The sequence below is a fragment of the Staurois parvus genome, unplaced genomic scaffold (genome assembly GCF_062004578.1).
Source record: "Staurois parvus isolate SC_StPar_1 unplaced genomic scaffold, SC_StPar_1.0 ptg000234l, whole genome shotgun sequence".
In the NCBI taxonomy this organism is placed as follows: domain Eukaryota; kingdom Metazoa; phylum Chordata; class Amphibia; order Anura; family Ranidae; genus Staurois; species Staurois parvus.
In genome coordinates, this window is record NW_028318030.1 from 4,806,620 (window position 1) to 4,832,791 (window position 26,172).

At 45.2% G+C, this 26,172-nt stretch overlaps 1 protein-coding gene across 4 annotated transcripts in view; it reads left to right on the forward strand.

The window, feature by feature from the left end:
- RASSF4 (Ras association domain family member 4) overlaps nucleotides 1-26,172 on the forward strand; it is a 418,821-nt gene that overhangs the window by 261,556 nt on the left and 131,093 nt on the right. For all 4 annotated transcript variants that reach the window (XM_089680018.1, XM_089680016.1, XM_089680020.1 and 1 more), the window contains exons 9-10: nucleotides 21,093-21,144; nucleotides 22,519-22,640. In XM_089680018.1, the coding sequence (XP_089536144.1) occupies nucleotides 21,093-21,144; nucleotides 22,519-22,640 (174 nt within the window). The remainder of the gene's footprint in view (nucleotides 1-21,092; nucleotides 21,145-22,518; nucleotides 22,641-26,172) is intronic.

The window sequence follows — 26,172 nt, forward strand, 5'->3', positions numbered from 1 at the left end:
GTAACGATTCTTAACTGTAATCCTGTTCAAGTCACGGTAGTCGATACAGGGTCTGAGGGACTTATCTTTCTTTTCGACAAAGAAGATTCCCGCCCCGGTCGGTGACGTGGAGGGACGGATAAACCCCTTCTCGAGGTTCTCGTCAATGTACTCCTTGAGTACCTCCAACTCTCTCTCTGATAGGGGGAAAATCCGTCCGAACGGAATCTCGGATCCGGGTAGGAGGTCGATGGGACAGTCATAGGCCCGATGTGGAGGGAGAGTGTCAGCACCCCGCTTACTAAAAACGTCTAAGTAGTCGTGGTAGGCCGGGGGGATGATCTGGATAAGTTCGGTGTCCCCGTCGATACAGAAAAGCGACTGGGGAACCACAGATGTTGGGGCGTGACAATGTTCCTGGCAATAATCTGGACAGACCCCGTCTTCCAATCAATTTGGGGATTGTGTGCCTGCAACCACGGGAGTCCCAGAATAACTGGAAACAGAAGGGATGCGATAGCATCCAAACGAAGGAGCTCCCGGTGATGGTTACCCACTGTGGTACGGATAAGTGGGGTCTCCCGTTCCACCAGCCCTGACTTAATACGTGATCCACCTGCTAAAAAGATATTAAGCCTGTGTTCCCTTGTCTGGAGAGGAATATTCTGTTGAGTGGCAAAATCTAGATCAATAAAGCAACTACAAGCCCCGGAATCGATAATTGCTGTTGCTGACACAGTTCTCCCTGGGAGTTGAAAAGACACGAATATGGCTAAATAATTGGCATGATTACTATGTTTAGAGGAAACAGTAGAGAAAATGGAAGTGCACTTACCCAATTTCGCTGGGCAAGAACGCACCACATGACCAGTTCCCCCACAGTATAGATAGAGGTTGTTCTCCCGTCGTCTCTGGCGTTCCTCCACTGATAGTGATGGCCGTGCCCGTCCGAATTGCCTAGGCATTGGTGTTCCCCCAGGATCCAAGTTTGCATCTCTTCCTGGCAGGGTTTGGACTGGGGTGCGGGCTAGTACCCATGGGGGTCCTGGTTCTGGGCTTGACCTCTCTAACCTGCGTTCCCACAATCTGCGGTCGATCTGTAAGACCAGGGTGATGAGATCTTCCAGAGAGTCAGGCAGGCCCACCCTGGCTAACTCATCTTTAAGTGCTTCAGACAGACCGCTGCGGAACTGGTGGCGTAATGCAGCATCGTTCCACCGGGTGTCCCCCATCCAGCGTCTGAATTCAGCCGCATATTCTTCCACTGCCCGGCGGCCCTGCTGGAGAGAATACAGGGCCGATTCCGCGGATGCTGCCCGCTGCGGATCGTCATAGAGGACTGCCATCGTGTTGAAAAAGTCGGTCACGGACCCTAGGTGGGGGTCGTGGGTCTCCATCAGCCGGTGGGCCCAGCCCTGGGGCTGATCCAGTAGTAAGGAAATGACGAAACCCACCTTCACTGCTTCAGAAGAAAATGTCCGGGGCTGCAGGCTAAAGTACAACTGGCAGGCCTTACGGAAGGCCCTGAACTTTATTCGATCCCCGCTGAAGCGTTCCGGCAATGGTACGTGAGGCTCTGGTGGAGGCAATGTGACTACTGCCCGGCTCGGAGGTTCTGAGGGTTCTCCTGCTGCAGTGGCAGAACCCGAGCATTGGGGTGGAGCTGCAGGTGCGGCCAATGTCTGAATCCGGCCATCGAGGTGTGTGTAACCCTCCTGCAGCGATTGGACGGCTTGGGTTAGTGTCGCCAAATGCTGACATATGTCTTCCAGTGGGGATGGTCCTCTTCCAGGCTCCGTCATGGCCGTATGGTTCTGTTATGAACCACCTAGCGGGGCCTCTAGTAGTCCACAGGACAGGATTCCCCAGGGCACGGAGTCTAAGCCCCAGTCTGCTTGTTCACCAGAGCCCCTGATGGTGGGGATGGGCTTGGAGCAGACAAGGACCAGGTCGCGACCCCTGAGTACCCCCGTCTGTGGCAGCGGGACCCGCCAGAGGTATATGCAGGTAGAGAGCCTGATGTGAAGAGGTGGAAGACTGGATCCGAGCGGGATGGATGGATGGCAGAGTAGTAAGCGTGGTCAACGAGCAGGGTCAGTAACAGTGGGATCAGCGTTGTACAAGGCGGCAGGCGGAAGAATAGTCAGGTCACTTGCAGGGGTCGGCAACAGGAGTTCAGATCAGGTATGGAATATGCAGAAGAGAAGTCAGACTAGCCAGGGGATCAGAGCAGGAGAAGTCAGCGGAGGTCAGGTTCAGGCAGGGTCAGCAACAAATCTTAGGATCACAGGAACACAGGAACACAGAGAAAAGACCATACGGCAATGGGTGTTAGTGCAGGGCAGGTTTAATTAGTGCGCCCTGCCCTGCTATTGGTGCCGGGCGAGCGGCCGCGATCGCGAGTGCGCATGCACGGCCGCCGCCGTACAGGTCTCAGAGTCCATCGGATCGGATGGATCGGTGCTCCGCGCATGCGCGGAGTCACTTGCCGCCGCGATCCCTGACATTGCCCCCCCCTACGGGCATCCTCCGGATGCCCAACCGGTTTCTCCTCCGTGGGTGGTTGCGATAGAACTCCCGAACCAGTCTATGGACATTTTGGGCCGGTTCCCACAAATTCTCTTCAGGGCCATAGCCCTTCCACTTAATTAGGAACTGTGTCTGACTGCCTCTTTTCCTGCAATCGATGATTGCCTCAACCTCGAATTCTTCTTGTTCGTTAATGGTTATAGGCTCTGGAGGCCTGGACCTTTGGTCCAGGAAGGGATCTGGCGTTGCTGGCTTCAGTAACGACACATGAAACACTGGGTGAATCTTGAAGTTTGCTGGGAGTGCCAGCTCATATGCCACCTCATTGATCCTCCGTTTCACCCGGAATGGGCCCATAAATTTTGGTCTCGATTTCTTCGAGGGGCAAGACATCCTCAAATTGGTAGTAGCTAGCCAAACCTGGTCTCCTGGTTGCAAGCTCAATTCACCTCTTCTTTTCCTGTCGAAGGTCCTCTTACTGTCTTCTTGGGCCTTCGACATGGCTTCTTGAAGTACCTTGTTATTGGTGGAAAAAAAATCTAGCATGTTCTGTGTAGCCGGGACCGGGCTTTCCGGAATTAGGTCAGGTAAAAATGTGGGGTGAAACCCGTAATTAGCGAAGAAGGGGGATTGCCCCGTAGCAGAATGCTTCGCGTTATCATACGCGAACTCCGCTAATGGCAAGAGTGCCAGCCAGTCGTCTTGGAGGAAAGACGTGTAACATCGCAAGTACTGTTCCAGCGTCTGGTTTGTCCTTTCTGTCTGCCCATTCGTCTGAGGGTGGTAGGCCGATGAAAGGGACAGCTTGATTCCCAGAACCTCGCATAATGCTTTCCAGACCTTTGACGTAAATTGGACCCCTCGATCCGAGACAATGTCTTCTGGCACACCATGGAGTTTCACTACTTCCTTCACGAAAATCTGTGCTGTTTCCATAGCTGAGGGTGTATTTTTTAGCGGCAGGAAATGGGCCATCTTCGACAACCGATCTATAATTATGAAAATCACCGAATGATCTTGAGATAGTGGGAGCTCCACTATAAAATCCATTGAGATCATCTGCCATGGCCGATCCGGTATAGGCAATGGTCGTAGTAGACCTCAGGCCTTATTTCTGGTGGGCTTGTTTCTCTGACACGTGGCGCAGGTTCTCACATATAGTTCACAGTCTTTCGCCATGTTTGGCCACCAGAACGTCCGCTGGAGTAACTCTAGAGTCTTCGCGTTTCCAAAATGACCTGCTAGAGGATGATCATGGCAGTGCCCCAGTACTAAGGTTCGGATCTCCTCAGGTACAATGATTCGCCCTTCTTTCCAACAGAGACCCTCCTTAATTTGTAGAGATACCCCAGGTGGGCTTGGCATTCCTATGGATGCGGTTTGAAGCCTGGAGCATAGCTCTGACTGGAGAGCGAGGAAGTTTCCTGTGCACAGGATGGTGTCTGGTCGAGGAACTTCTTCTGGGTCTTCAAACATACGTGAGAGAGCGTCTGGCTTTGTATTCTTGGACCCGGGTCGGTACGTGATGTGGAACGCGAATCTGGCGAAGAAGAGTGCCCATCTTGTTGACATGATTCTTGTGGTCAGTAAAAATCAAGATTGGATGTAGGGCCCCTTCCAGTAGATACCTCCACTCCTCCAGCGCTATCTTGATAGCCAGAAGCTCCCGGTCGCCAATATCATAATTTCTCTCTGCAGACGTCAACTTCCTAGAGAAAAATGCTACCGGGTGCATAATTTCCTTGGTACCCTTCTGTTGGGACAGGATGGCCCCAACTGCGTTCTCCAAAGCGTCCACTTCCAAAATGTACGGCAGGGAGGAGTCAGGATGGCTAAGGATAGGGGCAGTAGTAAACAGTTTCTTCAACGTCTCAAATGCTGCTTGAGCCTCGGGCGTCCACCGAAAACGGGTTCCCTGTTTGGTGAGCTGCGTAATGGGAGACACGAGGCCTGAAAAGTTCTTAATGAACTTTCGGTAGAAATTGGCAAATCCTATAAAGCGTTGTATGCCCTTCTTGTCTGTGGGTACTGGCCATTCTAAGATTGCCGAGACCTTCTGGGGATCCATCGCAACCCCCGTGGTGGAGATGATCAACCCCAAAAATGCAATGCTGTGCTGCTCGAAGCTGCATTTGTCAGCTTTCGCATACAGCCCATGTTGGCGTAAACGTTCAACCACCTTTCTGACATGACCCCTATGGTCTTCCAGAGAAGGGGAAAAAATCAAGATGTCATCCAGGTATACTACCACAAAAACGTCCAGATAATCTCGGAATATGTCATTGATGAAATGCTGAAATGTGGCTGGGGCATTGCACAATCCGAAGGGCATGACAAGATATTCAAAGTGCCCGAATCTTGTGCGGAATGCAGTCTTCCACTCGTCCCCCTCTCTGATGTGCACCAAGTTATATGCGCCCCTCAAATCTAACTTGGTAAATATGGCTGCCGTCTTTAACCTTTGGAACAGCTCCGGGACCAAAGGGAGGGGGTAACGATTCTTAACTGTAATCCTGTTCAAGTCACGGTAGTCGATACAGGGTCTGAGGGACTTATCTTTCTTTTCGACAAAGAAGATTCCCGCCCCGGCCGGTGACGTGGAGGGACGGATAAACCCCTTCTCGAGGTTCTCGTCAATGTACTCCTTGAGTACCTCCAACTCTCTCTCTGATAGGGGGAAAATCCGTCCGAACGGAATCTCGGATCCGGGTAGGAGGTCGATGGGACAGTCATAGGCCCGATGTGGAGGGAGAGTGTCAGCACCCCGCTTACTAAAAACGTCTAAGTAGTCGTGGTAGGCCGGGGGGATGATCTGGATAAGTTCGGTGTCCCCGTCGATACAGAAAAGCGACTGGGGAACCACAGATGTTGGGGCGTGACAATGTTCCTGGCAATAATCTGGACAGACCCCGTCTTCCAATCAATTTGGGGATTGTGTGCCTGCAACCACGGGAGTCCCAGAATAACTGGAAACAGAAGGGATGCGATAGCATCCAAACGAAGGAGCTCCCGGTGATGGTTACCCACTGTGGTACGGATAAGTGGGGTCTCCCGTTCCACCAGCCCTGACTTAATACGTGATCCACCTGCTAAAAAGATATTAAGCCTGTGTTCCCTTGTCTGGAGAGGAATATTCTGTTGAGTGGCAAAATCTAGATCAATAAAGCAACTACAAGCCCCGGAATCGATAATTGCTGTTGCTGACACAGTTCTCCCTGGGAGTTGAAAAGACACGAATATGGCTAAATAATTGGCATGATTACTATGTTTAGAGGAAACAGTAGAGAAAATGGAAGTGCACTTACCCAATTTCGCTGGGCAAGAACGCACCACATGACCAGTTCCCCCACAGTATAGATAGAGGTTGTTCTCCCGTCGTCTCTGGCGTTCCTCCACTGATAGTGATGGCCGTGCCCGTCCGAATTGCCTAGGCATTGGTGTTCCCCCAGGATCCAAGTTTGCATCTCTTCCTGGCAGGGTTTGGACTGGGGTGCGGGCTAGTACCCATGGGGGTCCTGGTTCTGGGCTTGACCTCTCTAACCTGCGTTCCCACAATCTGCGGTCGATCTGTAAGACCAGGGTGATGAGATCTTCCAGAGAGTCAGGCAGGCCCACCCTGGCTAACTCATCTTTAAGTGCTTCAGACAGACCGCTGCGGAACTGGTGGCGTAATGCAGCATCGTTCCACCGGGTGTCCCCCATCCAGCGTCTGAATTCAGCCGCATATTCTTCCACTGCCCGGCGGCCCTGCTGGAGAGAATACAGGGCCGATTCCGCGGATGCTGCCCGCTGCGGATCGTCATAGAGGACTGCCATCGTGTTGAAAAAGTCGGTCACGGACCCTAGGTGGGGGTCGTGGGTCTCCATCAGCCGGTGGGCCCAGCCCTGGGGCTGATCCAGTAGTAAGGAAATGACGAAACCCACCTTCACTGCTTCAGAAGAAAATGTCCGGGGCTGCAGGCTAAAGTACAACTGGCAGGCCTTACGGAAGGCCCTGAACTTTATTCGATCCCCGCTGAAGCGTTCCGGCAATGGTACGTGAGGCTCTGGTGGAGGCAATGTGACTACTGCCCGGCTGGGAGGTTCTGAGGGTTCTCCTGCTGCAGTGGCAGAACCCGAGCATTGGGGTGGAGCTGCAGGTGCGGCCAATGTCTGAATCCGGCCATCGAGGTGTGTGTAACCCTCCTGCAGCGATTGGACGGCTTGGGTTAGTGTCGCCAAATGCTGACATATGTCTTCCAGTGGGGATGGTCCTCTTCCAGGCTCCGTCATGGCCGTATGGTTCTGTTATGAACCACCTAGCGGGGCCTCTAGTAGTCCACAGGACAGGATTCCCCAGGGCGCGGAGTCTAAGCCCCAGTCTGCTTGTTCACCAGAGCCCCTGATGGTGGGGATGGGCTTGGAGCAGACAAGGACCAGGTCGCGACCCCTGAGTACCCCCGTCTGTGGCAGCGGGACCCGCCAGAGGTATATGCAGGTAGAGAGCCTGATGTGAAGAGGTGGAAGACTGGATCCGAGCGGGATGGATGGATGGCAGAGTAGTAAGCGTGGTCAACGAGCAGGGTCAGTAACAGTGGGATCAGCGTTGTACAAGGCGGCAGGCGGAAGAATAGTCAGGTCACTTGCAGGGGTCGGCAACAGGAGTTCAGATCAGGTATGGAATATGCAGAAGAAAAGTCAGACTAGCCAGGGGATCAGAGCAGGAGAAGTCAGCGGAGGTCAGGTTCAGGCAGGGTCAGCAACAAATCTTAGGATCACAGGAACACAGGAACACAGAGAAAAGACCATACGGCAATGGGTGTTAGTGCAGGGCAGGTTTAATTAGTGCGCCCTGCCCTGCTATTGGTGCCGGGCGAGCGGCCGCGATCGCGAGTGCGCATGCACGGCCGCCGCCGTACAGGTCTCAGAGTCCATCGGATCGGATGGATCGGTGCTCCGCGCATGCGCGGAGTCACTTGCCGCCGCGATCCCTGACATTGCCCCCCCCCTACGGGCATCCTCCGGATGCCCAACCGGTTTCTCCTCCGTGGGTGGTTGCGATAGAACTCCCGAACCAGTCTATGGACATTTTGGGCCGGTTCCCACAAATTCTCTTCAGGGCCATAGCCCTTCCACTTAATTAGGAACTGTGTCTGACTGCCTCTTTTCCTGCAATCGATGATTGCCTCAACCTCGAATTCTTCTTGTTCGTTAATGGTTATAGGCTCTGGAGGCCTGGACCTTTGGTCCAGGAAGGGATCTGGCGTTGCTGGCTTCAGTAACGACACATGAAACACTGGGTGAATCTTGAAGTTTGCTGGGAGTGCCAGCTCATATGCCACCTCATTGATCCTCCGTTTCACCCGGAATGGGCCCATAAATTTTGGTCTCGATTTCTTCGAGGGGCAAGACATCCTCAAATTGGTAGTAGCTAGCCAAACCTGGTCTCCTGGTTGCAAGCTCAATTCACCTCTTCTTTTCCTGTCGAAGGTCCTCTTACTGTCTTCTTGGGCCTTCGACATGGCTTCTTGAAGTACCTTGTTATTGGTGGAAAAAAAATCTAGCATGTTCTGTGTAGCCGGGACCGGGCTTTCCGGAATTAGGTCAGGTAAAAATGTGGGGTGAAACCCGTAATTAGCGAAGAAGGGGGATTGCCCCGTAGCAGAATGCTTCGCGTTATCATACGCGAACTCCGCTAATGGCAAGAGTGCCAGCCAGTCGTCTTGGAGGAAAGACGTGTAACATCGCAAGTACTGTTCCAGCGTCTGGTTTGTCCTTTCTGTCTGCCCATTCGTCTGAGGGTGGTAGGCCGATGAAAGGGACAGCTTGATTCCCAGAACCTCGCATAATGCTTTCCAGACCTTTGACGTAAATTGGACCCCTCGATCCGAGACAATGTCTTCTGGCACACCATGGAGTTTCACTACTTCCTTCACGAAAATCTGTGCTGTTTCCATAGCTGAGGGTGTATTTTTTAGCGGCAGGAAATGGGCCATCTTCGACAACCGATCTATAATTATGAAAATCACCGAATGATCTTGAGATAGTGGGAGCTCCACTATAAAATCCATTGAGATCATCTGCCATGGCCGATCCGGTATAGGCAATGGTCGTAGTAGACCTCAGGCCTTATTTCTGGTGGGCTTGTTTCTCTGACACGTGGCGCAGGTTCTCACATATAGTTCACAGTCTTTCGCCATGTTTGGCCACCAGAACGTCCGCTGGAGTAACTCTAGAGTCTTTGCGTTTCCAAAATGACCTGCTAGAGGATGATCATGGCAGTGCCCCAGTACTAAGGTTCGGATCTCCTCAGGTACAATGATTCGCCCTTCTTTCCAACAGAGACCCTCCTTAATTTGTAGAGATACCCCAGGTGGGCTTGGCATTCCTATGGATGCGGTTTGAAGCCTGGAGCATAGCTCTGACTGGAGAGCGAGGAAGTTTCCTGTGCACAGGATGGTGTCTGGTCGAGGAACTTCTTCTGGGTCTTCAAACATACGTGAGAGAGCGTCTGGCTTTGTATTCTTGGACCCGGGTCGGTACGTGATGTGGAACGCGAATCTGGCGAAGAAGAGTGCCCATCTTGTTGACATGATTCTTGTGGTCAGTAAAAATCAAGATTGGATGTAGGGCCCCTTCCAGTAGATACCTCCACTCCTCCAGCGCTATCTTGATAGCCAGAAGCTCCCGGTTGCCAATATCATAATTTCTCTCTGCAGACGTCAACTTCCTGGAATATGCAGAAGAGAAGTCAGACTAGCCAGGGGATCAGAGCAGGAGAAGTCAGCAGAGGTCAGGTTCAGGCAGGGTCAGCAACAAATCTTAGGATCACAGGAACACAGGAACACAGAGAAAAGACCATACGGCAATGGGTGTTAGTGCAGGGCAGGTTTAAATAGTGCGCCCTGCCCTGCTATTGGTGCCGGGCGAGCGATCGCGAGTGCGCATGCGCGGCCGCCGCCGTACAGGTCTCAGAGTCCATCGGATCGGATGGATCGGTGCTCCGCGTCACTTTAACAATTACTGTGGGCCATCAGGGCATTGCAACTAAAATGTTCTTAAAAACAACAGATAAAAATGGACACATACTCCTAGACAGTTGTCGCCATATTTCATGGCTGCTAATTATACCGAAAGGGCAAATGATGCACCTAAGGAGTCATTGTACAGAGAGGTATGTTTTTCTTCAATAGGCTTGTGTACTTGGGGAGGTTTAAGAAAAAAGCTTACCAGCTCAGGCTGATTACAAAGGAGATTGAAAAAGAAATGTAAAGAGGTACACGGGGACCTCTATGGTAATACAGCATTAATAATGGATAATAATATGCAATACAAAAAAGTTGAGAAAGCTGAGAAACTTATTGAAAAAACATTGGTGTGTACTGAAGAAAGATGGGTATTTGGGACCAATACTGCCAGAGCTTCCAAAGTTCGTGTATAGAAAGGCCCTCACTTTAGGGGATATTCTAGTGAAGAATGTGCTTGACCTGGTCCATAGAAATACACTGCTCTCCATTTTTTTTATCTGTCAACAGATGGATGAAAGACAGACAGATAATCCAACCTTGTGAAAGGAGCCTAAATTAGCTACAAAAAAATTGCAAGTGCATCAAAATAGTATTCCAAGTCTTACAATTGAGTTCCTTTAGAAAGGGGGTACAGAATTAGCAGAAAAACCTGTTCCCTGCCAGTATTCTATAGACAAGCGCCCATGCCTTTATTGTGGAAGCAGTGGTCACTCTGCAGAGGTCTGCAGAGGTCTGAAATACCACTTGTGTGACAGACTCAACTTTGCAATCACCAAATGTTTTGTTGCTTGCTATTTGTTGAGCTCTTAACTACTTGACCTCCAGAAGGTTTTACCCTTTCATCAGAAGACCGTTTGGTGGTATTCAGCATTACCCTACTTTAACTGGCAAACTTTAACTATTAAAAAAAAAAATGTTACATACTGTCACCAATGCAGTACAGCGTCATCATATGACTGGTGTGGCGGTGATCAGGGACACTAACTGGTGAAAGTGTGTAAAAAAAAAAAAAAAAAATAATAATATATATTTTTTTTATTTACATTTTGAAACACTTTTTTTTAATGTCTGTTTTTTAAATAATTTAATCAGAGTAGTTCAGTGTTACCACAGCAACACTGTACTACTATGATGGTGATCAGGGATTTTTTTTTTGTTTATGATTGTTGTTACAATGATGACCACTCTAACAGCAATGTGTTGAACTGTCATGTATTGGTTATATTCATGACCGCTGTGACTACTAGTGATCTGTGATGAATATATGAATCACACGGTACAGGGTGCTGTGATTGGCCCAGGTACCATGTGACAGCTGTGGGCCAATCACAGCATCACTCTATAGGAAGCACAGCTGTTATGAATGACAGTAATTCATAACAGCTTTGCTGACAGTTTTATCATGCACAAAGTGGTTGGGTACCCGGAGTCGCAATCTACTTTGCCCAGTGGACACAGCAATCATGGGAGCAGTGAGCTGCACACTGTGCGCCCCCAACCAAAACAGGCTGGATCGTGTACGTGTACGTAATCCAGCCTGTATGTGCTGCCCACCCACGGTAAATTTAAACTAATTTTAAATCATAAATAGCACTGAAATCTATTGGAGTCTGATCTACTTTGCAGATTTGCAATTTGCAAGCTTTTGTTAAAAAGGCACAGAGTTTCAGATTGTCTTCTTGGATTAGTAGAGTAGTTGGCACCCTTAAGTGAACAGCGCATTTTCCAATCAGTAACTCTCTTTTACAGTGGGGCAAAAAACTATTTAGTCAGCCACCAATTGTGCAAGTTCTCCCACTTAAAAAGATGAGAGAGGCCTGTAATTGGCATCATAGGTAGACCTCAACTATGAGAGACAAAATGAGAAAAAAAATCCAGACAATCACATTGGCTGATTTGGAAAGAATTTATTTGCAAATTATGGTGAAAAATAAGTATTTGGTCAATATCAAAAGTTCATCTCAATACTTTGTTATATATCCTTTGTTGGCAATGACAGAGGTCAAACGTTTCCTGTAAGTCTTCACAAGGTTGGCACACACTGTTGCTGGTATGTTGGCCCATTCCTCCATGTAGATCTCCTCTAGAGCAGTGATGTTTTGGGGCTGTCGCTGGGCAACACGGACTTTCAACTCCCTCCAAAGGTTTTCTATTGGGTTGAGATCTGGAGACTGGCTAGGCCACTCCAGGACCTTGAAATGCAATACGAAGCCACTCCTTCATTGCCCGGGCGGTATGGTTGGGATCATTGTCATGTTGGAAGACCCAGCCACGTTTCATCTTCAATGCCCTTGCTGATGGAAGGAGGTTTGCACTCAAAATCTCACGATACATGGCCCCATTCATTCTGTCCTGTACATGGATCAGTCGTCCTGGTCCCTTTGCGGAGAAACAGCCCCAAAGCATGATGTTGCCACCCCCATGCTTCACAGTAGGTATGGTGTTCTTTGGATGCAACTCGGCATTCTCTCTCCTCCAAACACGACGAGTTGTGTTTCTACCAAACAGTTCTATTTTGGTTTCATCTGACCATATGACATTCTCTCAGTCCTCTTCTGGATCATCCAAATGCTCTCTAGCAAACTTCAGACGGGCCCGGACATGTACTGGCTTAAGCAGGGGGATGCGTCTGACACTGAAGGATCTGAGTCCCTGGCGGCGTAGTGTGTTACTGATGGTAGCCTTTGTTACGTTGGTCCCAGCTCTCTGCAGGTCATTCACTAGGTCCCCCCGTGTGGTCCTGGGATGTTTGCTCACCATTCTTATGATCATTTTGACCCCACGGGGTGAGATCTTGCGTGGAGCCCCAGATCGAGGGAGATTATCAGTGGTCTTGTATGTCTTCCATTTTCTAATTATTGCTCCCACAGTTGATTTGTTCACACCAAGCTGCTTGCCTATTGCAGATTCAGTCTTCCCAGCCTGGTGCAGGTCTATAATTGTGTTTCTGGTGTCCTTCGACAGCTCTTTGGTCTTCACCACAGTGGAGTTTGGAGTGTCACTGTTTGAGGTTGTGGACAGGTGTCTTTTATACTGATAACAAGTTCAAACAGGTGCCATTGATACAGGTAATGAGTGCAGGACAGAGGAGCCTCTTAAGGAAGAAGGTACAGGTCTGTGAGAGCCAGAAATCTTGCTTGTTTGTAGGTGACCAAATATTTATTTTCCACCATAATTTGCAAATAAATTCTTTCCAAATCCGCCAATGTGATTGTCTGGATTTGTTTTCTCATTTTGTCGCTCATAGTTGAGGTCTACCTATGATACCAATTACAGGCATCTCTCATTTTTTGGTGGGAGAACTTGCACAATTGGTGGCTGACTAAATTCGTTTGCCCCACTGTATGCCCGTAAGACTATCTTGCTCTATTGGTGAAAAAACGAAGGCTCCCTCAATATCTATTGCTATATTGCTATTTTACTGGCTGCATCAGTTTTGACTGTTACTTTACAGTATGTGGTTTTTGATGTACAAAAGCACTGTTGTGTACTTGTAAACTATAATAAAAAGATTTATTTAAAAAAAAAGGCACAAGGTTTGCTGGGTATTACCATGACAGACAAGTACAAATGCAAAATAAATGTAAAAAAATCATTTTGTGGGGAGAGTCTTTCAACGTAGCTTACAGGGCAACATTGAAAACACAAATCCTTTTTAACCACTTCAATACCAATATTGTACACCCCCTTCCTTTCCAGGCCATTTTTCAGTCCTTTGATAGTTTGACTGACAATTCAGTCATGCGGCATTTACCCAAATTAAAGTAGACATCTGATTTCTTCACTGGCTTTCACCGAGGTCCTGAAATGCCAGGACTGTATAAACACCCACAAAATGAATACATTTTGCAAAGCAGACATCCCAAGGTATTTGCTAAGTGGCATGGCGAGTGTTTTAAAGATTACATTTTTGCATATTTTTTGAAAAAATGGAGAAAAAAAGTAAATTTTTTTAAAAATTTCATTTTAGTAAGATACACATACATATGCTCACAAACATCATGAGCATACTTAGAAGTATATCATAAAACACATACTGCAACCCTTCTTGCATATGGGGATACCACATTTTTGAGACATGTCGATACTTGGGCTGATTATGCACCTGGCATTGTATCTTGTGTATCACAAAAATTATAAAACATGAAGTACTATGTCAATTAATCAGTGGGGTTTATTTACTAAATGCAGATAGGATGATTTGCAAGGGAATTTTCCCTTAGCTTAGTGACTAAAATGAGGTGAAGCTCTGCTGACTTCAATCATCCAATCATGTGCAAGCAAAACACTGCTTTTATGTTTTCTTTGCATGTGATTATTCTTTGCAAAGTGAATTCACTAAGCTAAGGGAAATTCCCTTGCAAAGTAATTCCCTGCAAAGTATTTAGCCTATTTGCCTTAAGTAAATCAACCCCAATGTCTCTATGTGGTATAACAAATACAACTACAAATAATTATTATAGAGCAAGAAAACAGGTGTCCAAAATAAAGCATCTTAAATGTGTCTAATCATTAACACTGGAAACACTGGTGCTGGCTGTAATCAGCAACCTGGAAACACTTTTGGATTTGTACTTTCTGCCTGTGATTATAACTGTATAAAGACAGCGTGATCACAGGCTTTGTTTTGATGCCACTCTTATTGGCTCTGTACCTTATATCTGTGATCTGTACTGTTTAGTTACAGCCACTGCGCATGCATGCAAGTGCACTTAAGGGACATTTAAAAATGGCCACTCAGAAGAGGAAGTGCCCCCAGCAGTCATTTAACTACAACAGCCAGTAGTAGGGTGGTTAAATAACATGCTTGGCGGGTGCCTAAAACTACATGTTAAGTTGCGGATGCAGTACAATCTACTCCTTTAAAACTGACATTTTGTATTTACAAGCAGAGGCTGGGTATCTGTCATTTAGCGTTCATAGCAGTACTGCAGCTAAATGACAGATCCCTGCCAATTTACTGTATGTTTGTCAACAAAGGAAAGGATCTGTCATTTAGCAGTGGTATTACTACAAAGCCTTCCCTCCCAATAGTGAATGAATTAGGGGTACATACTGTAGTATCTCGTACTACTCTTTTACAAAAAATGTAAATAGTAAAAAAATAAATCCCCACACAGTGAAAAATGAACTAAATTGAAAAAATAAACAATGTCTCACAATGTAAATCCAGCATCAGTCACATTGTTCAGTAATGTAGATCTATGTCAATCATGATAACCTGCCACCACCATGACCCGCTGCACCTGATGATCTTCACCCACTGCTATTTATGTCACAAATGACAAATGTCTTGCACTGCTGGAAAATATACTATATTTGGTCCATTACGTCACCCAGGATCCCAGCCAGCTTGTTTACAAATAGAAGCCGCTAGGAATCTATCTTGTCATTTAGCAGTGTAGCACACTCCTAGTCAGGTGCTAGGATGTATAGTTAGATTAAGCATACAGTCATGGCCGAAATTGTTGGCACCCTTGATATTTTTCCTGAAAATCAAGTATTTCACACAAAAAAGGTATTGCATTAACACATGTTTTGCTATACACATGTTTATTCCCTTTGTATGTATTGGAACAAATATAAAACAGAGGAAGAAAAGCAAATATGACATAATGTCACACAAAACCCCAAAAATGGGCTGGACAAAAGTATTGGCACCCTTAACTTAATATTTGGTTGCACACCCTTTGGAAAACATAACTGAAATCAGTCGCTTCCTATAACCATCAATAAGCTTCTGACACCTCTCACCCGGAATTTTGGACCACTCTTCCTTTGCAAACAGCTCCAGGTCTCTCTTATTGGAAGGACACCTTTTCCCAACAGCAATTTTAAGATCTCTCCACAGGTGTTCAATGGGATTTAGATCTGGGCTCATTGCTGGCCACTTCAGAACTCTCCAGCGCTTCTTTGCCATCCATTTCTGAGTGCTTTTTGACGTATGTTTGGGGTCATTGTCCTGCTGGAAGACCCAGGATCTTGGACGCAAACCCAGCTTTCTGACACTGGGCCCTACAGTGCGACCCAAAATCCTTTGGTAATCCTCAGATTTCATGATGCCTTGCACACAGTCAAGGCACCCAGTGCCAGAGGCAGCAAAACAACCCCAAAACATCATTGAACCTCCACCATATTTTACCGTAGGTACTGTGTTTTGTTCTTTGTAGGCCTCATTCCGTTTTCGGTAAACAGTAGAATGATGTGCTTTACCGAAAAGCTCTATCTTGGTCTCATCTGTCCACAAGACGTTTTCCCAGAAGGCTTTTGGCTTACTCAAGTACATTTTGGCAAACTGTAGTCTTGCTTTTTTATGTCTCTGTGTCAGCAGTGGGGTCCTCCTGGGTCTCCTGCCATAGCGTTTCATTTCATTTAAATGTCGACGGATAGTTCGCGCTGACACTGATGCTCCCTGAGCCTGCAGGACAGCTTGAATGTCTTTGGAACATGTTTGGGGCTGCTTATCCACCATCCGGACTATTCTGCGTTGCAATCTTTCATCAATTTTCCTCATCCGTCCACGACCAGGGAGATTAGCTACAGTGCCATGGGTTGCAAACTTCTTGATAATGTTGCGCACTGTGGACAAAGGCAAATCTAGTTCTCTGGAGATGGACTTGTAACCTTGAGATTGTTGATATTTTGCCACAATTTTGGTTCTCAGGTCCTCAGACAGTTCTCGTCTCCTCTTTCTGTTGTCCATGCTTAGTGTGGCACAGACAGACACACAATGCAAAGGTTAAGTGAACGTCTCTCCTTTTTATCTGCTTTCAGGTGTGATTTCTATATTGCCCACACCTGTTACTTGCCCCAGGTGAGTTTACAGGAGCATCACATGCTTGTAACATTCTTATTTATCCGCAGTTGTGAAAGGGTGCCAATACTTTTGTCCAGCCCATTTTTGGAGGTTTGTGTGACATTATGTCGAATTTGCTTTCTTTCCTCCCTTTTTTTGTTTTGTCCCAATACACACAAAGGGAATAAACATGTGTATAGCAAAACATGTGTTAATGCAATACGTTTCGTGAGAAATACATAATTTCCTGGAGAAATATCAAGGGTGCCAACAATTTCGGCCATGACTGTAGCTGTTTTTCTCTGCTTACCAGAGAGGCTGTCAGGTAAATTCAGGTATTCTGCTTAACAGAGTGCTCTGATTGATTAGTCAGGTCTGCTCATGCTGCTCTGGTGCTGTTGGAGTTTGCCTGAGTTCTGCTTGCCTTCAGGAAGCTATGAGAGCCTTCCAGAACATGGGTAGGGACTAGGCAAGGGAGCAGCATGAATATGGATACAGCCCTGGCCAACTGCAGGGGAAGGCAGTCCCACTGCATGCTGGGAGTGGTATTTTTATTCTGAGAGCACATGGGTTCAGTGTCTTTCCCAAGAGTGGATTGCACTAGCCAGGCTGGAGCCTAGCAACTGCTGCCATGTGGCCTCAGGTGGGTCGACCTGAGGGCCTGAACCTAGAGAGGGAGAAACCCTGATTTTGCAGGAAGCTGACTGAGGGGAGTTGTCTGCCAAGGCTCTGTCTGGTATCACTGGAGGGTTTCGCTTAGAAGATTGGAAGGGAGCATCCACGCTATCCCTGGGCCTTGTGAATACTGACATTGAGGAACTAGGGGATGTTGTGTGCTTGCTACCTCCCCTGGGGTTTAATAGTCAGCATGAGTCTGGAAAAAAAAGGGAACACTGGCTAGTGTTTCGAAGAACTTGTCCAAGTGCTATTACTGCAAAGGACTCTGCTCAACTACATTGCCTTTGAGCTGTCGCAGTCTGTCATAACTGGCTTATAGTTGAGGAGCTCTGCCCTGTAACCATTATCACTGCTAAAGGGACTTTGTTTACTCCAAACCACTTGCTGCTATATATGTCAGAGGGAAGTCTGCTATCTACAGTCAGTCAAGACATCTACAGTGTTCAACTAAGAGATCAGCTAGATGTCCTCAATGTTAATAGTTCTGATTTGGAGTATCCTACTACATTCCTGATCCCTATCCCCAGGTCTACAATAAAATCCATAAACAAAACATCCCCTAGACTGGTCATTGAAGACAATGGGCTAAAGTGTGTGCGAGTGTATTTGGCTGTGGAAACTCACTGTGCCTGGGTGCAGGGAGAAGAATGGGGACATCGAGGCAACAAACAAGTGGCTCCTGCAGGGGTAGCACTACAGTAGCAGTAGTGCTACCAGCACTAAATGACAGACGTCTAGCTATACCAGGCAGGGGTTTGCCCTTTTGCCAAACTGCAAACAGGCTGGGTTTGGGTCAAACTCATGGTAATTCAAAACCAAAGCCCATCCCTAAATTTGACTGCACAGTAATAAGTTGACCATTATCTGCAAGGACCTGACAGATGGTTTTATTACCTATGGTACAGAAAAATACAGTACAGGAGAATACAAAATTATTATCCTGTGGGAAAATTTGGAAATTTCCATATCTGAACCGAATAGCTGCATCTTGTAAACTAGAGCAAAAGTTGAATAATTGCCTTTAGTAATCAGATTCCTTTTTATTTTCCTGGAAAACTATATGAAACCTGTTTAGTTACAACTACTGTTTCACCTTTACTCCAGTTTTATAAATTTTGGTTGGTCTGACTCAAGGGATTTAGATTTAGATCAATGTCCGTGCACTAAGAGTGAATTATTGAAGTTCTTTGTAAGCTAAAATACATCTATGTTTAAATACAGTTATGCCTAAATTATTTCAGCACTCTGCTACGTAATCTGTGATTAGATTAATTGGCTCTACTTTAGTCAGGTTCCCTTCTTCCTTTTGTCTTACACTTTACATCATATCCTTAAATATTTTTCTCCTGCTAGTCTCAACAGATTATTTCACATTACATTTTATATAGAATACATTATGTTTTTCTAGTCATAACCTGAAAAGCCCTTGGCAATATCACAATTCTAACTCCACCAAAGTTTCAGTATTTTTTATTACCATCTAAATTAGCACATACTTAAAACAGAACTTCATGATTTTTTTTCTCCCTTGCAATGGGGCTGTGCCCATGTTGCGTGAGTTAACTGCTCATTTTGTCCAGGGGCACACAGAAAAGCTATACTTACCCGATCCGTTGATCCTCCAGAAAACAGCGCCCCCCCACCACCACATTCAGCGATGGACTGTTCATGCCATCCTCACAACCAGAGTGGTCTTTGGGCATGATGACATCAGGAACAGTCCATGAACAAGACCGCTGGGGGGGACAGGAGTGGCAGGGACCAGGCTTGTGCTCAGAGAATCAGCGGATTGGGTAAGTATATCTCTGTTCTTCTCAACCCTAGAAAAAAACGTGCAGTCCCACTGCATGGGAATTTTTTCCCCTTGGAATTCTTCTTTAGAGAAGGTGAATGTCTCAATGTCACAGGCTGGGGGAAGGGAGCTCAAATTGCTACTGCATATTTTTTATTTACCAGCTTGGGACCATTTTGCACAGCATGAATCTTAATGTTCTAATATCTATTGTTTGGGCCTTTAATAGACATAATAGAACAGATTTAAGTGGGGTACACAATATGAGAAAATCAGAAGAAAAATTCCGTACAAGGAACAATCGTTCGATTTTCGGATAGTGTGTACAAAACATTCGACATCCAATTTAATCTTTCCAAAGAAAAATTTCTGAAGGGACAAACTCCAAATTTTTTATTGTATGTGAACAGAACTAATGATTTTTGTTTAATATATACTGTTTTTGTACAAGAAAAATCAGATACGATAGATGGCACATGATCAGAAGCAATAAACAATAATAACCATGTTACAACGTTTCTGCATCAAACATAAAAAAGGGTTTGTGGTTCTTTGTAGAATATAGAATTTGTGGACAATTTGTTCCATCCTTTGGTTGGCTTGTTTTTCGTACAAATCTATTAGGTTTAGACCAGCATATTAAACAATTCATGTGCCGTATGGGCATCTCTGTCAGCTGTATACAGTCTCTTTATCAAACAATCTATTCAGTACCACATCCGCATACCTGTTCTCTAACTCACAAGTCCTGATAAAGAGGGAAAGGCTTGGTTCCTAAAATAGGTGGGCTTTATCTGATTTTACACTGGAATAAACTCACATCTGGAATTTAATGTCACAGTGTGGCACTTTAAATTTAATAACTGCAGTCACAGGCCAAGTTGTCCATCAGCTCAGTATTCAGGACACTGTATTCTGAGACTATTTCCACACTACTTGGGTATAATAAGAACATTTTCAGGGATGTAGCAACATCTATTCATTCCCTAAAAAATATTAAAATCAGATTTGTCCAATGTGATCTCAGGTTTATTTTTAGTCTTACTCTGCATTAAACAACAATTTAGGCAATATGAATCCCAATTCACACCTTTATTTTCAGACAAAAGATTTTAGAACTGTATTTAAATGATAAAATTATTGCTTTATTTTGATAGAAAAATAGAAATAATTGGGCAGCACAGTGGCTAAATGGTTAGCACTTCCGCCTGGCAGTACTAGGGTCGTTGGTTTGAATCCCAGCCATGGCACCTCCTGTCTGGAGTTTGCATGTTCTCCCTGTGCCTGCGTGGGTTTCCTCCGGGGTACTCCGGTTTCCTACCACACTCCAAAGACATGCTGGTAGGTTAATTGGATCCTATCTAAATTGGCCCTTGTATATGAATGTGAGTTAGGGACCTTAGATTGTACGCCCCTTGAGGGTTAGGGACTGATGTGAATGTACAATATATATGTAAATCACTGCGTAAATTGGCAGCGTTATATAGGTACCTGAAATTAAATAAATAAACTGTGTGTTTAAATTGCTGTGTAGTTTTATTCCACTATCCTAGCTACTCCACCTTTCTCAATTGATTAATGTCACATCCCAAGGGTTGCTAGGGTGCTGTAATTCAATTATTAGTTTATGCTACATACAAGCAGTGCTGTCCCCTTCTGGGTGCTACTGGAGCAACATGCCATCTATTCACTGAACACACAGAGTCACTTGCTCTAATGTCTCTGCCATTCAGCAAACATCTTTTTTTTTTTTTCACTGAATACAAGGAGATTTCTGAATGAGTCCTGATTGTGACAACATCCACATCTTCTCTTCACCTAGTCCAAGCAGAGAACGCCTTGTATTCATTGAAAAAAATACAAGCTGTTTGCTGAATGGCAATGAGAGCAAGTGTCTCCTTCTGCTCAGTGAACAAATTGCAAGTTGCAGCAGCATCCAGAAGAGCACTAACTTTATGTATCACAGACTACAGTGAATTTCAGCATCCCCAATGCTTTCCATGTCTACATATGGGACATTCAATCTCACATTCTCTCCTGGTGAACACTGTCACCAGAAAATGCGTAGAGTAGAATTCCTGCTATGGTCATGACCTTTTTGGGAAGGTTTACTCTTGCTTTCTGTTGTCTGTGAAACAGAATCTGGAGCAGAATCTCTACATTCATGGACACAGAATGTAATACAACCCTGATAGACACTCTAACCCTTATCCAGTTTTTCCACAGCTAGAGAGATGTTTGGACTGTTTACATTTAAAAAAAAAGAATTAAGTTCTAAGCTTATTTTTAGTATGTATTTTGTTTCCTTTAGGTAGAAAACAGCCCTTCAGAGTTTGGACTGTATTTTCTTCACGAGACAGGAGGTAAGATTGTCTAAAAATTGCGTTTTAGTAAGAATGTATCATCAAATGTGCTGCCTGCTACATAACTTACAGTTGCATTCACAAGTTTTTATCATATTAAAAAATAGAGTGAAACAAAAAAAAAAATCCAGCTTTGTAGGCAAGTACTACCAAATATAAGCTGGGCAAGTGGTTGCCAGTCTCCTGTCTTAGCAATTCAGAAATTGGACTGGCAGCATGATGAGTGTCAGATATGCAGAAGATTCAACATTCAATTGCTGCTGCAGTTACATAGTTTACAGCATGGCTGAGTAGCTGACAACTGGACATTTGTTTGGCACCTTCATTGGATTGTGTGTATGTGGATTCTCAACCTTGGGTCCTTTGCCTGTTCCTGAGGGCTGTGCCCATTTTGTGGAGTCTTGCTGAACCAGAGCCAGTTGTGCCCAGTGACACTTTTATTCTTGTGTGTAGCAGATAAACAAATGTCAGCTTTTCTGCTAAGAGTAAACAATAAGGCCTGTCAATCTGCTCTGTTCACAGTTTAGCTGATACACTGCACTGTATTGACTAATGTGAATCCCTGATACAGAATACCACCAATATTTTTGCCTGCAGTTGTTAAGATATAAAGCTCCGTAAAGGCACAGCACTGCAGTGGTATTCTCCAAAAGTTAGAGCTCATTGAAACTACAGTGCTGTGCTTTGCAATACATGCATTGCATGGTGTTAAACAGCCTATTTATTATGAATAGGCTGAAGCGCTCAGCGATGCACACCAAAATGGGGCAAGCTACAGTTTATTGCAAGGCCATGCACAGGACACTATGTGTTGTGCTGGGCTGTGTTGGAGTGCACATGCATTCTTGAGGTGCATTTTGGTGCTATTCATAATAAATTGGACCACATGTAATGTGCATCACCATACATGGTGTTCGAGAGCCCTTACAGTAACTAATGCTGAGCCTCATATAGTATTTGTCAAACAGCAGTCAGTATACTAGCCCGTCTTTTTCCCTCTCAATCAGTCCGTCGAATGGGACGTTTCCTGTTGCATAGAGGATGATGGGGAGTCCTGCCAGTATCCAAATAAACACATACATGGAGAAAATGAGACAGTGACATGGTTCATACAAAGCAGACTGATTCACCACAAACTTGCTAACATAGAGCAGTTCTTTCATCCTCTGTTAGAGTCTAAGTATAAGTCTTATTCATTTTCATTCTTTCAAATGGTGTACCTATAGCTAATGCAATCATAAATTACAAATGGGGACAGTTAATTGGTAGGAGAATCAGAAAGAATCAATTTATATTGAAGGACACTAACCATTTGCCAGTATTCAGCTAAACGTTCATCAGTTAGTAAATTCTTATGTTTTTATATTTTTACAGAAAGAACTAAATTAGGAGAGACAGAGTTTCCCCTGATTTGCAGAATATTACATGGTCCCTGTGAGAAGATTGCTAAGTTATTCTTAATGGAGACTGATCTTGGAGTGGAGGTCTCACATGATGTAAGTTGGTAGATGTTGTTCAGTCTTAAGAGAATTTAATTTTTGTAGATTTGAATTTCATTTTTGCCGTGCACATTGTATTGCCAAAAGTTTTTTTAACTCAATCATCATACTTGTATGGGCAGCGCTATGACTCAGTGATTAGTGTCACGATTGCGGCATCAGACCCCAGACCTTCTCACCCAAACTCGTGACTGAAGGACTAGCCGATCTAAAACCGCGATATGACGTGTGTAACAATGCCACACCCAGCTGCACCCTGCACAACGATTTTCCAGCTAATGGGCCACAATCGATGTACCAGCAGTCTGAGCGATTGTTACTGGGTCAGATTAATTACGCAATTAACCCTTCACACTGCCACCACCTCCTTTTTGTACAGAGAAAGAGGAAACTCGGCGTTATCAGTTATAACACTATAATGACTGAGATAATCATTTGTATAAAATGGTCATAACACAGGCCTGTTATACAGAGGGTTAAGCAAACAGTAGCGTTCTCTTTAGCGGCAGGGATTCGTAAATTGCAATACAGAGCTATAGAAACAGTTCAACACTTTAAGAAAAAAATATGTATTACTAAAAGGTCAAACGGGTGCAATAAAAATATTTACAGTAAAAGGATGTAGCTAAGATACAGTTGCAAGAAAAAGTATGTGAACCCCTTGGGATTGCGTGAAGTTTTGCATGAATTGGGCATAAAATGTGCTCTGAACGTCATCTAAGTCACAACAATAGAAGAACACAGTCTGCTGAACATAATACTACACAAACATTAGATGTTGCCATTCTTTAATTGCACATAAAATGTAAACATTCACAGTGCAGGGAGGAAAAAGTATGTGAACCTTTGGACTTAATAACTGGTTGACCCTCCTTTGGCAGCAATAACCTCAACCAAACGTTTCCTGTAGTTGCAGATCAGACCTGCACAACGATCTGGAGTAATTTTGGACCACTCCTCTTAACAAAACTGTTCCAGTGTAGCAATATTTTTGGGATGTCTGGTGTGAATCGCTCTCTTAAGGTCATGCCACAGCATTTCAATCGGGTTGAGGTCAGGACTCTGACTGGGCCACTCCAGACAGCGTATTCTGTGCTGTTGCAGCCATTGTTTTGTTGAATTACTTGTATGCTTTGGGTCATTGTCCTGTTGCATCACCTTCCTCTGCGGAGCTTCAGTTGGCGTACAGATGGTCGTACATTTTCCTGCAAAATGTCTTGATAAACTCTGGAATTCATTTTCCCATCAATGACAACAATTCGTCCAGGCCCTGAGGCAGCAAAGCAGCCCCAAACCATGATGCTCCCTCCGCCATGTTTTACAGTGGGGATGAGGATTTGATGTTGGTGTGCTGTGCCTTTTTTTCTCCACACATAGTGTGGTGTGTTCTTCCCAAACAACTCAATCTTGGTTTCTTCTGTCCACAGTATATTTTGCCAGTAGTGCTGTGGAACATCCAGGTGCTCTTTTGCAAACTTCAAACGTGCTGCAATATTCTTTTTGGACAGCAATGGCTTCCTCCGTGGTGTCCTCCCATGTACTCCATTCTTGTTTAATGTTTTCCTTATTGTAGATATGTCAACAAAAATGTTAGCATGTGCCAGAGATTTCTGAAGGTCTTTAGCTGACACTCTGGGATTCTTCTTTACCTCATGCAGCATTCTGCGCTGTGCTCTTGCAGTCATTTTTACAAGACGACCACGTCTAGGGAGAGTAGCAACAGTGCTAAACTTTCTCCATTTGTAGACAGTCTGTCTTACCATGGACACATGAACATCAAGGCTTTTGGAGATACTTTTGTAACCCTTTCCAGCTTCATGCAAGTCAACAATTCTTGATCGTAGGTCTTCTGAGAGCTTTTTTCTGCGAGGCATGGCTCACATCAAACAGTGCTTCTTGAAACCAGTAAACCCAAAACAGGTGTGTTTTTTTAAGCGCAGGACAGCTCTCAGCAACACATCCAATATCATCACACTGATTGGAGTCAAGGTTGGCTCACTCCTGGCTCCAATTAGCTCTGGGAGAAGTCATTAAGCTAGGGCCTCACATACTTTTTCCTCCCTGCACTGTGAATGTTTACATGTTATGTGCAATTAAACCATGGCAAAATCTAATGTTTGTGTAGTATTATGTTCAGCAGACTGTGTTCTTCTATTGTTGTGACTTAGATGACGTTCAGAGCACATTTTATGCCCAATTCATGCAAAACTCCACGTAATGCCAAGGGGTTCACATACTTTTTCTTGCAACTGTATATATAAATATACAGAGACCAACAGCACAGCAAAGAGATATCAGAGAGAGGTGAAAGGGTTAAGGTGCTTGCCAAAGTCCTGGGTTAGCAGATCCAAGTTTCAGAGCAACAGGCAGGGGTCTTCCCAGGTGGTATTGATGTTAAAATGGGTGACGTCTTCAACTTCCCTAATCTTAGGCCTGACAGCCTGTTTTGTAGTCCCCAGCAGGGGGTGGCTCTGCAGTCAAGGACCAATCTCCGCTTAGGGCATGGAGAGATGGGTGGATGCCTCAACTAGAGCAGAAATCTCCCATAACTCATATTTGGCCCATAACTTTTCATCTGCACAAGTGACATTCGACCCGCGGGTAGATTATTATGCCGACAAGTCTGAGGATTGATTAGATATGAATTATGAACGTGTACACTAAACGGTTCACGAGATCTATTTTTCTACTTTCCTGTGTGTCCGAGACAAGGCGAGTGACCCATCAAACTGTTCGCCTGCTCATCGTCCATCTGACGATATGTTCAGTTTTTATGTAAGTCTCTCATATTCCAAGATATGAGACATAGGGGAAAAATGGTTTTAACCGAGGTTATCTGATTCTGTCACCTACGCTGAGTTAGGTTTTATGAAGTTGGAATCTCTCTCAACTCTGGATAAAGCTTGCCTTATCTCTTCCGAGGTGTGAAATGGTACAGCTTTCCGAGACAGCTAGGCACCTAGCTCAGAGATGCCTTGGCCTGCTAGTGACCCACAACCAGTGCACACACACACACACTGGCCAAATGTCTCCTCTCCGAAAGGGAGGGGGAGGGAGTGAGGGGAGAAAATGGATACTCTTAACAAAATGGAGTCTGTGTCCTTCACTGTGTGTTGAGCACGTTTGCGACAATTAGCACTTCTACCTTTTGAAGCATCTGAGTCATCAGTTTGAATTCCAACTTTAACATTGCCTATACTGAGTTTGCATGTTCTCCCTTTGCTTGCATTGGTTTCCTCTGGATGCTCCAGTTTTCTCTAAAACTGCAAAGACATGTTGGTAGGTTAATTGGCTCTTGTCTAAGTTGGCCTTATTATGTGTATGTATGCATGTGAAGTACTAACCTTAATGACGAGGACTGATGTGAATGTGCATTATATGTAATGTAATGGATAAATTGTCGCCACTATATAAATACCTGTCATAAATAAATAGGAAATTGTTGGACATCCCATTCCAACACCATTGGCAGTCTCCACCTATCAAGGACAGCTTTCCTCAAGATTTTGAGTGCGTCTGTGGGAATGAG